This window comes from Amphiura filiformis, chromosome 5 (genome assembly GCF_039555335.1).
Source record: "Amphiura filiformis chromosome 5, Afil_fr2py, whole genome shotgun sequence".
NCBI classification, from domain to species: Eukaryota; Metazoa; Echinodermata; class Ophiuroidea; order Amphilepidida; family Amphiuridae; genus Amphiura; species Amphiura filiformis.
In genome coordinates this window covers 20,486,593-20,504,166 of record NC_092632.1, presented here as the reverse complement: position 1 = coordinate 20,504,166, position 17,574 = coordinate 20,486,593, and the positions used below count along the sequence as shown (strand labels likewise).

Sequence of the window (17,574 nt, the reverse complement as noted above, 5' to 3'; positions counted from 1 at the left end):
TACAGTACTACAAATTCAACAAACCTTGAATATTTTGATGTTTGACACACAGTCCTATGATATTGTGATGGACTTGAACTTTTGTTGACCTATAGCCACAACATCATGTCCGCTAACAAAGACATTTACCTGAACTCATACATACCATTAACTACATGTACCAGAGACTGGAATTCATTACCAGAACACTTCACTATCATACATAAGTATAACCTCGTTAACACAAGCACTAACCATCCACTACTCAAGAAGTTCATAATCACATTGTACACTAAAAACCTTATTACTTTACTCTTGCTTTTGGGACATTAGATAGTATCGATAAAAGACAAGACAATAACAAAATAAATCAAATCATTTTACCTCATTTTGCAAGATGCATCTTCCTAGTTCACTCAACTCCTCCCCTTCTGGTTTCTTGCTACCCCCTGCCTCTGCCATGACCACTTCACCATCACCCATCGCTTCATTTACATTGACCGCTGATAATGCAGCGCCCTCGTCTTTTGATGCACTGGGGACATATCGTTTCTTGCAGACAGCAGAGAGTAAGTCCAGATATTCCCGGGTGACCAGACGAATGAGCTGTTCTTCAAGGATCTCTTGGGTTTCTTGGTCCTCTTGAGAAAGATCACTGAATAAAATAATAATCAAGATGTGGCAATATAATAACAGAGTGATACAAGATTTGGTGAAGTTATTTTGAACTAATATGAATCGAGTAATAGCTAATTATTTGTTTAGTGATACTACATTATAAGTGTGTTCAACAGTTGTAAACACATTCTGAGAGCCACTCAACTTCAGATCTTTGGACTCTTACGAAATCTGTAAATTAGAGTTGTCACAGGGCAGAAATTGCATGTTGCTTCACTCACACAAGTTGTAAAATTCAGTTACCACATAACTGGAAGCAATTTAGACTTCTATGATACCGAATAACTATTTACTCACTGGGAGTGCTTTAAGCAGACCTGAATGTAGTCAGCTATTGCTCTGACTCAATATCCCAAGTCAGCTTGCTGTGTCCTGATGTCACATAACTAGAGGAAATAGAGGCCGTCAGCGTGACGTCATATGCCGCCATCTTGTGGGTACACGCTGTGATGGTCGTTTGATCTCCATGCGTGAACAGCAAAATCACCGCATTGATGCGCGATAACAGCTGCGTGACAAGCTGCGCCCTGCGCGTAGTGTCCAGCGCATGAACACACAGATCATTTGTACCCATGAAAGACTGACGGCCTCTATTACCAACTTTGATTATGTAGCACAAAAGTGAAAATTGTTCTGATTTACAATTTACCACAATGTATGAATATTGTTTGTAAAAAGTTACCTTGTTTCCGCTCTCTTGTTGAGAGTTTCCCAACTGCTGCTGAGTCTGCCAAACATATAGGAACATAGTTCAGAGAGGATGGGTACTAGTACTGAGTTGTAATGCTCAACGGGGCAGTAATGCACAAGAGCTTTCATGAATACACGTATAACAGGTGGTTAAGGACAAAAACAATACAAGATGCATATACTTTGAGGCAACTACTGAATATAACCCTAACCCTGACCGTAACTAGAGGATATTACCGTAACCTTAACCCTAAGGTCAAAGGTTCAGTATGTATGCTGCACATTTACTTTGCAACAGATTTTTTAAGAAACATATTGTTTAAATCTGTAGTTCTGTGGCAACTAATTGTTGGAATGTTGTCTGTTTTCAATTCAATATATTTATTACTACAAAGGTTACGTGTAAGCCCTATGAGATACAAAAGCTTTCAATGTGAGATTTCGTCGCTGGGCGGGAAAAACCTCATATGTAATTCCAAAGGTCAAATGCAAAACCCATATGTAAAAAGTGGGCCCAATTACAAAACCTCATATGTGCAATTTTGCTCAAATTTTATTTTTGCATGTCAACTTAAAGAAAATGTCCCAACACAACTTCTGGTGCTTCCCTTTTAACTGTAAAGTGCATAAATGTCTGTAAATATCCAAAAGAGCAACACCATGTTCTATGTAAATCCTGTTAATTTTGAACCGTTTTTTGCGTCTCACGCAAAATAGCAAAATCGTTACATATGAGGTTTGTAATTGACCTATGGAATTACATATGAGGTTTTTCCCGCCCAGCGACGATTTGTTTGATTCAAGCTTATCCTAGAGTTTGATTTCTGCATGTCCTCCAGGGTTTTCATCCTTAAAGTGTATACATTAACAATTCATTTCATTGGAATTTCCCAACTTATAAAATACAATTCAGTAAGAAAACCTTTTTAAAATAATAAAAAACAACCTTTTCAAAATAATACTTGTCTGCTTATCTGATGAAAAGGATATGGATGATGGGTCGTAACCTAAATTCTGGCAAGTACTGAAGATTGACAAAGACGGAGCTGATGAGTTGAGCTGCCAATCCAGGTATGGCATAGAACTCATGACCTAAACTTTGACAGCAGCTGGCTAATATATGGTAGCTGAAAGAGAAAACAAAATACAATGAGTTATTTTCAAATTCCACTGAGATATCGATTCTACCCTGAATAATGTAACGGGACCGAGCTTGCCCCTAATACTTTTGTAAACGACTGATGGAGAAGACTAGCCTTATAAACATACAAGTGGTAGCGTAATATCAAAGACTAGAATTCTCCCCAAGATATGTGGAATCAGTGATGCATGAAAGGAGAAGTAACAGGTAAAAATGAGACTTGACAATTCTGTTTTATATTTGCTTCTTTTGTTATATCTTGTATTGTTATTTTGCTTTCATATTTGTCTTATCACATCACAATTCATAAATACAAGCTAATACACGTACACAATCTCTATTGACGATATTTCCTTATTTATCTTCTTTAAATCCAAATAAATTACTAATAAATGCTGCCGAAAAGTATATACTGTTTGAATAATCAAGAAGCATAAAAATACAATTTAATCAACAGAATCTCTCATCACATGACATAGCCATAGGCTAGGCCAAGGCCTAGTAGGCCTATACTACAGAGTATCCATGCCTGTACACCAAATACGAACTTGCTATGCAACAATGAATGCACACAAAATACAGTGCATAATTTCCATTGGACTTGTGCATGTGTGTGGCAAGTCACTTGCCCAAATTAGGCATAGGCGCTAAGCCAAATCACCGGAGTGCATAACCACCCTGGTGTTGCCACTATTGTGGTAGCCAAGCTGCCCCTAGCTCAATTTGAGCTCCAGAGTAGAGGCGATGTTGCTTTGGTTGGCAGTGCTTACCTTCAAAACCCGTAGGCTGAAGGTTTGGGTGGACTATTGTCCACCAAGCAATCTGATTAATTTGCGTCGTGCACGGCCTTTATATACTCTCCTGAACGCGTTCATGGAACCTTTTGGCGGCTGCGTTCAAAGCGTAAGCTCCGTTACTATGGATATCGCGCAGTCACTCCGCGTCAGGCGCTCACTTTCGAAATTCAGCAATCTAATAACTAGAACAACTGTCATGACTGTTAAGTGTTTTTAAATCAGAAATTAAACTGATGACCCCCTTTTTGACCATGTAAAACATTAAAATACTCAAAAATATCTTAAAATTCTACATCCTTAAACAATTACATCTTAAATAATCCAAAGTTTGATCAACAAAAGTCGTTTTTAAGGAAATTTACAATTTTTAGGAAAACTTGTTTACGTACGCAGACGACTGATGGCCGGGGAATTTCAAAATGACAAATCCAAAATTCTGTAAACACACAAGAAAAGCCTGAATTTTGTCCTAAATATTTACTCATAGACGGTATGTAATGCCTTATTGTTTTCCTGACAAAATTATTTACACAATATTATAAGATCTGGGCCTCAAGGAAGAACAGATGATTAATTGTGTTTTCAACTGATTGAGTGTCCCAGGTTAAAGAAGAAATAAAACAAAACAAACAAAACAAACAAAAAGATCTCTGTACAATATAAGCTAATTATAGCGGAAATAGTGAAATTTGAGGCCAATTTCGCTCGCACTTCGTGACAAATTTTCTCTGCCGTATTTTCAACACTCGACATCTCGGACGACCGGACTGGTCATCAAATACAAATATTTACAAAAATATACCTTGTGCAGAGCCATGCAATCATTTTTAAATGCATAATAACAATCAAAAACTACCACGAACACGTGAGCATCGTGACTTTTCTCTAAATATGAATTTGACAAGAGCTGAATTTTCGTATCTCTGCAACAGACAAACACACAGGAGGTAAGCTTAAAAACAGGCAAAAAATCTGAAATCGCATTTTGGCTCTCCGTTTCAATAAGAAGAAAATCACTATTCGTAGAATTTTACACACAAGTACAAACACCCCCCCCCCTGTATAACCCCAAGTGTGGAGGGTGTTTGTGTGAGTTTCCAACCATAGAGTCACACACATATTCTAACTGTAGAGTTTTTCACACACACCCTCTCTTGTAAATGCCGCCAAGTGTGGAGGTGTGTGTATATTCCAACTGGGGAGATTCACACACCCACATTCAAACTGGGGAGATTTTTTTACACAAATCTCACAGCAACCGCCATACTGTGGAGGTTGCTCTAATCAGAAAATGACAGGTGGTATACCCCCCTCTATGGCTCAAAAACCCCATTTTGAGCTTATCTTCAACTGTGGAGCTCCACGGTTGTTAGCAGACTCCACAGTGTGAATGTGACAAAACACACACACCTCCACAGTTGGAGGCATTTACAAACGCACCCTTACACAATCCACAAAATGGGTGTTTTATACCCACTCTATGGCTCAATAACAACAATCTCCAACTGGCGTGCTCCACAGTCATGGTAAGGCTCCACAATTGGTATTAGTGTGGATAATGACAAATGCATTATGCGACAAACACAAGCAAATTAAGTCAAACCAATTTCATTGTTTCATTTGGTTTTCTTACCCATCTGACACGTTACTAAATGCTGAAAAATGGGAATTGGAAATGGAGGTATATTTTCTTTTGCAGACAACAGTTTGATGTCTGACACTTCTATCAGATATTTCTCAAAAACTGATTTGAGCAAATAAACAACATATCTCACCTTAATGCATCATGTATGTATTACTACATAAGCACATGAATGTGCAACCCTGCACACATATAAATACAAAAGAAAATAACGCACACAGAAGCCACCTACCAGTTGTCATGTATAGCAACAAGAAACCCTTGTATCTTCTCTGCCTGTGATTTACTAGCTTGCACATCAAAAGGCTCTGGGGCAGGGGAAGCTATTGTTATACCTGCAACAATGCAAACATGTTAAAATCATCATTATTACATGCCACTGCATGTTCCCTCACAGTCGTACAATATAGAATGGTAAGGTAGATTGTAAATTTACTCTAAGCATGTAGAATTGTTCTGACTGAACAAGTTATGTTCTAATATTGGATTGAGTAATATTAAACATTTATGGGGAAATGTGACATAAAATAAGTGTAAAGTTACAATTTGGGAGTTTCAAGATGTTCCACCTGTTGACTTGCTGTTTTTTGTTTGCAAACAACTGTATTGGCAGTGGTACATCCTTTGTGAATGGGAGCAAAATATGCTGTACTCTGTATTCAATTCTGTCCCCATTTACAAAGGACATACCACTGCCAGATGTCTTCAAACAAAGAACAGGAACTCAATGATAAAATTAAATGAGGGGCCATTCACCTAATTTACTTACTACTGTAGAATAACAACAATTTCTGCTTCATAATACAGATTTTATAGTTATTACAGACAGAAGGATAGCATAGATCATGCATTTTAAATGCACACCTTTCATTTTGTTGTACTTCAAACTCTACTGACCTGTTGTTAACTCATAACACTCACATCTACAATGATTCTGGTATTATTTGTATCAGACTTACCACAGCAGTAAATTCAGGTTTGTTAAGCACAATACCTCATTCAAAGTTCAAATTGACTCACCTAATATCTGGTTCTTGTCAACCTCCTGCATATCATACACTTTGTTATTCTCTGCAGGGATTGCATTCCGAATTTCTGGTGACCACATGTTGTTAAATGTCCTGATAAACCGAGATGTAAAAACTCAAGTTTAATTATTTTCTTTATGTTACTCTGCTTCTACAGTTTGTTCATATTAATTCATAAATAAGCAATTGATAAAGTAAATAATGCATACAATCTACTTTTAATTCCATACAAAGATTCCACATTCTACTTAGCTTACTTTTTTGGTTCTTACAGAAGCCTACCACCACAATTCACAATTTCTAACAATTCTTGTGATTAAGTAAAAATAGTCCTGATGTTGCCTCCCATCAAATTCACCACCTTTTATCTACATCTTATTCAAACTTTAGTCATCACAAAAACAAAGGGATTACATAGAAAATATGAACACATTTCTCCTCATATGTGCAAATTAGAATTTCTGACTTCTAAATCATTGTGCTTGAACACACCACATATAATATGCCAGGAATTAAGACTATATACGTAGCGTTAAGCCTAATGGCGCTTTTGGATTCTTAGAAATGTGAGGCGCCATCCTTGTAAAATCTCAACAGCATTAAGGATACGTGTATGTTAAATTGAGCAACCTGGACATAACGCCTCAGAAAAAAATATCGTGACATGACCCAATACTTTAGGTCACTAGGTTAGTTGCTAGAGCAGCAAATGTTTTGAGGTTTCTTCAGGTATTCTTTCTCAAAGTGCCATTGGACTTAATTTGTAAATCGATTCATACGTTATACCTTTTTATATATCTTTTTATAACATCGTAATTTCTTCATATTTTTTAATATTCTTCAGTTCAAAATTACACCCTTCTATTGTCTGACCCGTTAGCTCAGTCGGTAGAGGGTGCGCCTTGAATGGTGAATGGTACTTGTTCGAATCTTGATTTCTTCCCCACTTTTATGTGAAGAAGGGTCAAGAAATGTTTTTGGATTTTGTCCCCATTTTCTAAAGCGAATATTGTGAATTTTTTAATTTAATTTTAATTTGCTTATTTTTTTAGTAGGCACCAAAAACCGCTGACAAAATTTGCTCCACCTGCTACCTATCAATGCGTGATATATTCCACTACATTTAACAGTTAAATGACCTTTGAATTGTGTAACTACATTACTTTATTCATTTATGCATTATAAATGATCAGCTATTTTTTTTTTTCTTAAAAGGATCGAACCCAAGTAGATCAGACCATTGATCATATAACTATCAGACCACGAAGTAGTTACGTAACTCCGTAATGGTATCGGAACCAAGCACTGTTTGTATCAGTCATTACGATCACGCTATTTTGGTATGCCTTTTTGTGTACTGACTGTTTCGATCGTGGTTCATTACTTAGCGCGTGATCCGTTGACATAGTAACATTGCGTAACTTCGACACCGGGCTTCGATACTGAATAGTTGTTGAGTGCACATAATATGGAAAGCCATTGGGGTATTGTGTGCCTTCCAAAGCGCCTTATAACATGTTCTCATTTGTGTTGTGGAATCCTAGCCAGTATTCAATGATAGCTATAGAGACCTTGCGTTTATCGATTGGCTCCAAACAAAGGATTTGAACCGGTTTCTTCCCCGTAATTATGGCGCAGTGCAGTACATTCAATCAAATGTTGTCATCAACCTATTTGATCGTACATGTAGTGCATTTTGTTATGTGTGTGAGACGAACTGTTATGTCGCGGTAGATGCAATCATGCTTTTGTTGAATGCATTTAAGTAGTCCGCCATATTTACGGGATGATACGTCATATGCACAACCTCTATTCAGTTGGTCGTTTTATGATTTTGTTCGTTCACTCATTCAAATTTTATTTATATCATTTGCAGACTGGGTGGAACATCCTCCGTGGAACAGTTTCAAACAAATATAGCTAGGGATTATTGGGGCAGAGGTTATCTTTTGAATTCTCTTAGAGGGCTATAATTTTTTTTTTTTTTTTTTTTTTTTTTCGGAAGGGGGGTCCCAAATTTACAAAAGGCCTGCGTCAATAAAATTGCGCACCCCCTATTTCGGCAACAAAAATTTTATGATCCCAAACCCCAAAATTGTATTGAAATCAGTATTTTTGAATAAAATAACACACTTTCTGTGGTCATCGTGTGACTCCCTACATTTTGTCATAAAACATTTTATGACCCCTCCTATTATTCTTTCCAAGACTTTATGACCCCGTATATTTGGGACCCCCCCCCTTTAAAATAAAATGATATACCTCTTATGACCACTGATGCATAGGCAAGGACCCCCGTATATTTGGGACCCCCCTTCGAATAAAATGATATACCTCTTATGACCACTGATGCATAGGCAAGGACACTGCATGAATTGAAAGACTTGTCGACGCGACAGTTCGTCTCACACACATAGCAAATGCCTATACAATCAAATAGACACATACAAGATAAAATAATAAAATTATATAAACAATGTTAAAGATAAAATCAAGAAAATAGAGAATAAAATTTCCTCAAATCAGAAAAATAAACATTGACAGACATCATAATCTGTCAGAAATTACTGCATGAGATTCGAACCATCAATCCTCTCCTCAAGTTCTGTTTATCCTCGCACTATAGTCTAATGCTCTGCTCACTGGGCCTAGCGTATCAGGTGAATGATTACCGCATTATCATGAACAAGTTTGTTCGATCTTGTTCATAATTGTATGTGTCGATAGGTTTTACTCTTTAACTACACGTACCCTTAATGATCAGTGATAACAGTCGGCTTTTACAGGGATGGCGCTCTCTCATTTCCATGAACTCCTTAGCGCCATTAGGCGAACGTTTACGGTATCACTATGTTTATATAGTAATTCCACATTTCATAGAAGCTTGTAAAACTTACTGAATAGCCCACATAGTCAAATATACTAAATAATATTGACTGAAAAGCAATGCAAATGTTTAACTTAGAGTATCAAACCACTATAGGGTCAAAACCGATAAATCGGCAGTATAATTGAAAAATCGGCAAAAATAAAGTATCTTTAAACTACTCCTTTTTAATCATAAATTAAAGGCGGTCCTTTCAAGTTTCATTCTGGAAAATATGACGATCAAATCTTGTGAACTTTTATTTTTACACCAATTTCAATCATGCCCGTGTGTTTTCTATGGGAAACTTACGTTACTAAGTGAACCGTACGTTACCATTAGATTGAAAGGAGTACTGCAAGCTCTTTTGTTGACAATGCAAAAACTAATTGGTTTGGCATAAAACAATGCAATGTCGCCTTTTAGTTCAAAAAAGAAACTTTTGGTAAAGGGAATTGATTGCCTCAAAAAGAGTTGAAAAAGAATTGAAAATTTAGATGAAACTTACAATTAGGATACTTTCATTGAGCCTTTTTTCTGTAATTTTCTTTCCTAAGTACTTACAATGCATGGTAGCGTTATAAGAAAACAATACACGGGTAACCGGGCGCAGTTTTAGTACATTTTAATAGGGTTTTAAAATTAATGGTAACGTATGTTTCTGTCACGTAGGTTACATTTTAACTTCAAAATGCCCGACAAATATGTTGGAAATGCGTGAATGAAATAATATTTATAAAGTTTATCAAGTGCATCTGGGACTACAATATGCTCAACAGTTTATAGTCACTTTTTTGTTTTAATCCTGCACTTTATGGTAACCTATGTTTCATTTCTTAAAAATACGGTCTGATTTTACGAACTTCCAAGGAGTTCTTTCTCAAATGCATAAATCATGTGGACCTGAAAACATTACTATCCTATCTTGTATGATAAACAGTATATTTACGGACACTTTGGTTCAATTTCAGTGTTTGCAACGACTAAGGTACGTGTTAACATATCGGGGTAACGTAGGTTTCACAAAACCTTGCGACATATTTCGATGGTATTTCTAAAATCTAAAAGTAGACCATGGCATTTAAATTTTCGTTGCTTTGTATCAGAAAAGATTGTCACTTCAAATACGAGCCATGTACCAACTGAATGCACGTCTGGTTAAGAATGAGCAACATTAAATATCAAAAATATTTCACCTGCGACACAGTGTTTTGACCACAAATCCCTCAAACAACCTGCCGTGGTTTATAAAAGGAATTAATGCGAGATTAAAAAACATTAACATTTTTCTGAGTGTAGTCTGGTTGTTTGATCATACGAAAGAAAATAACAATGGAAGTTAAAGCATTCGTGAAAATTATAATTCAATGTGTGCGACACAATTTTTTCCAAGTACTGCCGATTTATCGGTTTTGACCCTATAGCTTAACTTATAATAACAATATTGCAATTGACAGAAATTCCTTTGGGACTAAAAATGTTTAACAACAAACAAAATGTCTCACCTGGTAATGATCAGTACATTTTCTAGAAGGGGTAACACATGAGGAAGGCTAGGATTTTTGTAGATAGGATTGCCATTTGCAAGATGGCTGCTGATGAACCCACCTGCTTCAGCTTCCTGTGTATATAAAACACATATGAAAACTTTAACTACAATTATAAAATTGATGTAAACCTGCTGCATTTTGTTTAATTGGTTTTCAACGACTAGTTATGATGCTTTAATAGTGCTTGTTTTGCATGCAACTTCTGGACCATACAGATTCAAGAGTATAACTGTTCAAAAAATAGAACCTACCTTTGGGTCATTAGGCCATTCAGCTCTTTTGAGAGAAGCTGTTATACTAGTAATACAGAATAAGAGTACAACACGGTTTGAACCCATCGACTCATTGTCCTCCAGTAAAACATGGTTTAACCCTATATAGCCAACAAAGGACTCTGCACATGAAATAGCTCTGCAAAACAACAATAAAGTATTAAATCAGATCAATTTATCAAAACATTAGAACAATTGTTAGTCACTTGAAATCCACACTTCCCCTGAGGAAGATTTAGCTGAAGTCTTCCACAGAGGGAGTATGGGGTTCAAATAGAATAGACAATAGAATAACGTCCATAAATACTCAATCCAGTTGCGGAATATAAAGGTAAAGCCATATATAGGGGGAATACGGATTTCAAAACAATTTAACAAATAATCCTAGTCAATTCCATTTGAAAACCATCAACGGAATATGGAAAGCCAAAACCAAACCAAAAGACCTTTAAATGACACTGAACTAAAACAACTAGCACACACTGCTGGGAAGACAATTGAAGGGTCCCTCATTTATATTTGTTTGAGCTATAAGTGACCTGTTCGGTCATACTACCTCTACCTCTATTCCTGAATCTGTGTAATTACGTTCTTTTGTTTGCTTTAGCAATCTGAATTTTGAGCCTTGTACAGGCTTTGACAAGCTTTTCCTGCCAAAAGCTCACTTGGTACTTTGTACCTTGTTATACCACAGGTTATCAAGCTAATCTGCTTACAGAACCTCTTAGCACCCCCATCAAATTGGTACGGCAACCTGTACCTACAGTTTGATCAGCTCGTAATCTGCGGGAATTGTTAGGCTTTTATGCCGAAAAGTAGACAGACGTTAAGAGTGATATGGTTGACTTGTTTGGTATAAGTTTAGGACTTGAATTGATAATAAATTATGCTTCTGGCAAGATGTCACAGGACAATTCTCAAAATAAAATATATTGATATTAATCCGCGCGGTGATAAGGCCTGCCGATTACAAGCTGATCAAACTATAGCTAATCTAACTTGGGAAGCAGGACTGAACTGGAAACCTATTGGTTCCACATGGTATTCCACATCTATACTTTTTCTAGTTTTTGGAAACCAGCGAAAATAGAATCAAATCCTGAAGGTCCTGCTAGAGGTTTTTTGCTGGTTACTGCTAGTTTAGCAAGAAGTTGATATCGATACTTATGTGCAAAACTTACTCTTTAAAATTGTCTGCTGTCCACAGTTCCCTGACTGGCTGCAAGATCTCACCAATGAGGGCGCTCTGTCTTACAAAGTTTTTGAATTTGTTACTGATAAGTATCAGAGCCTCGTTAAGGGTGACTCGTTCCAGCTGGGTTAACTGGTCTGGATCTGCTGATAATCTCCTTATTTGGGCATAGATCTTCTCAAATGCTGGCTGTTGAGTTGTACAATGATGGGACATGTTACTTCAGAAAATATATCAGTGCATTAACTTTTCTAGATTTCTAAATTTATTTGATAAAATTTAAAAACTCATTCATGATTTACAACCCACTCATCTAGTCTATTTTGCTTCCTCGAGAGACTGACGTCAGTACTTTGAGTTTGGGTTACATTGCATGTGTACACCAGCAAACACAAAAACGTTTTAAAAGCGTTTTAAATAAGTTATATTTTGGCTTTTGGTTTAGGTAAAAGCGTTTTAATAACATTAAAATGTCGGGTTATATAAAGGTCATGATAACGTTTAAAAGCGTTTTGTATGAAAAACACACTACAACAATATTTTTAATGTTTTCAAGAAATGTTATTGTAAACTATTTTTACAAACATTTTTGTCAAATATTGTGTCAATACTTAAATAACAATATGTTAAAATGTTTGAACCCAGAAATCACAGAAATGTTCTTAAAATGTTTTTTTCAAAACCTTTTAATAACATTTAAATGTCGAGTTATACAAAGGTCATGAAAAGCGTTTTAAAAGCGTTATTGAAAATATTTTGGGCAAACATTTTTCGCAAAAATATTTTTCAACCCAAAATAACATTCTGTTTAGAATGATTTTGGAATTTTATTAAAGCGTTTTTATACCCTTTATATAACCCGACATTGTAACGTTTTCTGTAAAACATTTTTGTTTGCTGAGCAGTAAATTATCAAAAATGTTTTTTAAGGTTACTGAAAAACGTTTTATACTCTTCATATACCCTTTATATAACCCGACATTTAAACGTTTTCTGACAACCTTTTATAACCTTTTGCGAATGATGTCGAAAACGTTTTGTGTTTGCTGGGCAGATCTTTCACCTTTGATTGCGCATGTAAATATGCCAGTTCTTTGAGTCAATGCGAGCGATTTAATACTACACACATTGGAGCATGCACTGAGAATGTGAAATGGACTATATAAGGAAAATACTATAAATGTGACATCTGATCAAAAGGTTGACATGTTGAACATTAAGATATAATCATCATTCCCCATAAATCAAGCTATGAACTTCCATACCAATTTTCCCCAATTTTGTCCATATCTCAAATTCATAATTGCTAAATTGGATCAGATTGCATCACAAATGCCCACGTTTTGCGATTCTAGACCTTAATGAAATGCTTGTACAACAATTGAAATGAGGTGGAAACAAGTGCAACAACTACATCACTATAGAAAAATTATTAAATTTGTGTACATCGTGGAACATTCAACTACGCTTGTTACTCCGCGACTAATCATGCTATATACACAAGTGTACAACGCTACTCTATGCATCCATATTAGCGAGGTTATCTGTGTACAACAGCTTACTACGCACAGCCACGCAAAGAGTATGTTCCACGATGTACACAAATTTAATAATTTTTCTATAGTACACACCACTAGGAATGGGTTTTTCAAATTTACAGGAGGTACACAACCTACACTTACCATCATAAGATCAGGGTGGTCCTTGCACATCCTGACAAGAGCCGAGCAAGCATGACGTCTAAGATTTTGGACGGGTCGCGTCCTCGTCTTCTGAGAATACAGGTGAAAGAAATTCACACATTACAAGTAAGAGATTCAATCGCAATAAAATATCTTCCTTCCATTTTTATCAGTGGACACAACACGCACACAAATTAGGAATCTTTTAACATACAGCACTGACAAAATTAAAAGACTACATATTTTCAACAACATAAAATATCATTATCATATAGACCTTGACAGTGGTGCTCAAGTCAAATATTTCTAAACATGTACATGGGAGTGACCTTCTTTTCCTTGTTCTTTATCTGCAATTCTGTTTCTCTCCATGTATGCCATCATGCTTATATAGTAGGGCTGTTGTCGGCAAGGCTGTTGTCGGCAAGGCTGTTGTCGACAACATTGTCGACAAAGCAATTTTTCCCATTTGTCAACAAGCATGGACCAATTGTTGACAAAACACTAGTCATTAAAAATATTTGAGGTTAGTTCTTAATTAATCCTGTGTTGAATGACTGCTTAAACTTTACTAGCTATTAGAAATAAGTTTAACAACATCACCATTATTTACTATGAAATAACTGCATTAGTTTTCTATTTTCATTCACAAGTGGTGCACATTATCTTTCCATTACAATCCCAATATTCTGATGCTGCGTATATGGGGTAGTAATATTTTGATGTAAATAAACGACGTATAACATGGTCTCGGAATCTGAGAAAGGTTTTTTTAACACAAGTCTCCACATACATAAATGACAGCCAGTGAAAAAATTTCACTGACCATCCAGGATTTGAACCTGGGACCTTCGGATCACCGGCCCGATGCTCTGCCAACTGAGCTAATGAGTCAGATGGAGAAGAGCAGTGATGTTATTATCTATAGGCCTTCAGTTCAATACCCGCCCTCTATCATCTTCTCATCCAAGAAGCTTTAAGAAAGAGGTTTGCAAATCATTCCGAAATCATAGTAGAGACGGAGAAATAAAGTTTAACCATGTGGGAAATTAAATCTGAGAAAGGTTTTTTTAACACAAGTCTCCACATACATAAATGACAACCAGTGAAAAATGGTCTCGTAACTTAATATCTTGACTTCATTGATGTATTGCTTTGTCTACAACTTGTCGACGTCGGATCTTGAGATTTGACGATTGTCAACAATGAAAGTACTACTTGACAACAGCCCCTATTATATAGAGCACTTTGCTTGAGCCTTATCCCATCAGGGCACAAGTGTGTCTCCGCACAGTGACTGTTTTACTTGTGATTTACCAAGATTGCCTTGTTAGGGGTCTCCTTACATTTTTGCCCCATCAAAAATGAAAATACAACTGGTTAATGTTAACTTTAATCATAGAACTGAATAGAAGTTATGACTTCCTATATAACAAAATAGTACAATTTGAAACAATTCCTGATGTATGCTAGCCTAGTCATACTTCTCAAAAAATTCATAATCACTTTCACCAACTGCACACCACATCAAGTTATGTTCAATTTTAAATCACATAAATTATTCTTCATGAGCTACAACCTACGAAACTGACAAATGAGGTAAAAATTGTGCACAAAATCATGCAGCATGGATTTCGACCAGAGGCGTTACTAGAGTTTCTAAATGGAGGAGGCAGCCAAAGTAAAATCTGGCAACAGGGTGGGGGGATACAGATCCTCCATTGAAGCATGTACAAAAGGTCAACTCATTTGGAAGCAAGAGGGCAGGGTGGACAAAATTTCCGATCAGGGAGCTCCACTGCTGGTTACGCCACTGGTTTGAACAAGGAGCGACTTCATTTGAAAAACTGACATAACATTAGCATTATGGTAGATGTTACACAATAACAAAACAAACTGCACTATCATTGCAAACAGTGAAAAACTCCAACAATTAATCCAACTGGACAAGAACTACACAACAGAATAGTGCAAGTGTGCAACAGTGATGAATACTCCCTTTTACCTTTGTTTGGCCAGGTAGTGAGAAAACAGCAGCAGAAAACAACTGTGGAAACAAGAAAACACCATTAAGTGTTAAAAAAACTTTTTGCGAAGTTACATCAATTTATCAATCACTGAAACCATTATAAAACAAAAGAATTTTAACACTTTCTTTGCCAATATCTCAAAATCAATATTAGTGGCATCTGACTCGTTTCCCTTGATCGTGTCACATATGCGCAAACCTTTGTAATGCCCTCAAATTAGCACCTATCCACTGGACAAGCTGTAAAAACACTAAGTTGGTGCACATGCATGAAATCCTGTTTTTGAGTCCTTACTTGCCTAATCTAATCTCTTTGGTGAGAAGAGATCTGAAAGTTGTCTGATTTGTGGATGGTTTTGAAGTACGACTGTAAACATTATGTAACAATTTAAGCCTAGAGCAATTCATGTTGAAAACACATGACCACTTCTTAAATTTGAGTCCTGACAACAAATTTATCAGTTTACAATGATTGTCCAATCCACTTACCTTATCTAGCATAGGGTCAAGCAGTTCAGGGGCATACTTGATGATTGGATGTGAAGCTGACACACACGTTAATACAAAGGAAAGAATACATGGATCCTATGGCAAGAGAAAATATTTTAAACAGTAATTAATGAGTATACAAGGTTCTGAAATATTGTCCAAGTTTTTCCATTTGTACATAATTTCATTTTACCTGTGATAAGCAGGCTTCGCAGAATGTTAAAATCCACCTGCTTGGCTATATATTTCATTTGCCATGTTCTTTGCATACATTTATTCACCTTAAACCATATGCCATATTGTCATCACCAGGCAAGGCGTAGCATACAATGATGGGCGACTTATACATGTAGAACATGTTTGCTGGTGTATGTCTGTTATCTTCATTCAAAAGAAATTCTTACTGTTTATGTCAGTCACTCAGTCAGAGCTATACAGAAAGAAAAAGAAAAAAGAAAAGCAAAATAATAATAATAATAACACAAAAAACCACCAATTACCTCTATTTGTAGACAAAGTATTTCTTTCAGGAGCTTAATAATTCCTTGTACTGGTATTGGGGGAGGGTTTTCAACTTTAAACAGCCCCCACATGGTGCTATCCATAAAGCATGATAGTGCATCCCACTGCAGATATGATGGACTATATGGTGTACACTTATCTTTCCCTGTATGGAGAAAACAAATCAGACAAGCACTTGTTAAAGTGATTATCAATAATTCATAACCTCATTAATAAACGCGATGCATGCGATCCAATCATATTTTATCATTTGTGAAAAGCGAACGCATAAATCGAGGTCATTAATATCTCACAATTGACCGCAAAATGCGTATTTGTTCCATTATCGCACACAATTGACCGGCGTTTGCGTGTTGTTGTGCGTCGAACAAACTGCGTCTTGGCGCTGGCTGCCGTATTTGGATTGCGGCGCTACCATATTTAACGGATTGTGATACGCACTTTTGTTATTGGTCGTCCTGTTTTAGCCTGATCGATTTTTGGAAAGGGAAGATGTAAAAATCATCTATTTTTATAAATTTTTGAGCAAATTTTTGCGTTATTTTGTAAGGTGAAGAGATTAAAGTAACGGTTATGAATGAGGTTAATAACTTTGCATCGGTAATATGTCGGGCATTGTGAAAAATCTAAACATTTTGCTTTGGACCTCGGAATATCCCTCTCGGGATATTCCTCGGTTCCAAAGGCAAAATGTTTAGATTTTTCACAATGCCCTCCAAATGACCGATGCGCAGTTATTAACCTCTAAGCAGAACACCCGAAAAAGACACAATTCAGTTCTTTGCATTTTCGGAACAAGCATAGATTAGATGTGCTATAATTCAAGACCAAATTAAAAAGACTAGACCTAAAATGCTGTGCTGCACAGGTCAGGACCAATCACACCTTTGCCCTGACATCAGATGCAAACTAGTCTTTTTAATTTGATTATAATGAAGCTTACAAATGACATCAAAATGAAAATGAAAATTGAGTTATTTATACTGTTACTTGCTCAGAACTTAGGCTTACCCTTTA

At 36.3% G+C, this 17,574-nt stretch overlaps 1 protein-coding gene across 3 annotated transcripts in view; it reads right to left on the bottom strand.

Annotated features, from left to right (window-relative positions):
* LOC140152782 (exportin-5-like) overlaps nt 1–17,574 on the bottom strand; it is a 35,131-nt gene that overhangs the window by 2,574 nt on the left and 14,983 nt on the right. For 2 of the 3 annotated variants that reach the window (XM_072175274.1, XM_072175276.1), the window contains exons 13-24: nt 16,536–16,702; nt 16,036–16,131; nt 15,523–15,564; nt 13,518–13,607; nt 11,825–12,024; nt 10,623–10,782; nt 10,327–10,442; nt 5,948–6,048; nt 5,160–5,262; nt 2,339–2,474; nt 1,340–1,485; nt 364–634 (exon numbers count right to left, since the gene is read on the bottom strand). In XM_072175274.1, the coding sequence (XP_072031375.1) occupies nt 364–634; nt 1,340–1,485; nt 2,339–2,474; nt 5,160–5,262; nt 5,948–6,048; nt 10,327–10,442; nt 10,623–10,782; nt 11,825–12,024; nt 13,518–13,607; nt 15,523–15,564; nt 16,036–16,131; nt 16,536–16,702 (1,628 nt within the window). The remainder of the gene's footprint in view (nt 1–363; nt 635–1,339; nt 1,486–2,338; nt 2,475–5,159; nt 5,263–5,947; nt 6,049–10,326; nt 10,443–10,622; nt 10,783–11,824; nt 12,025–13,517; nt 13,608–15,522; nt 15,565–16,035; nt 16,132–16,535; nt 16,703–17,574) is intronic. The other variant, XM_072175275.1, reaches the window with a different exon arrangement.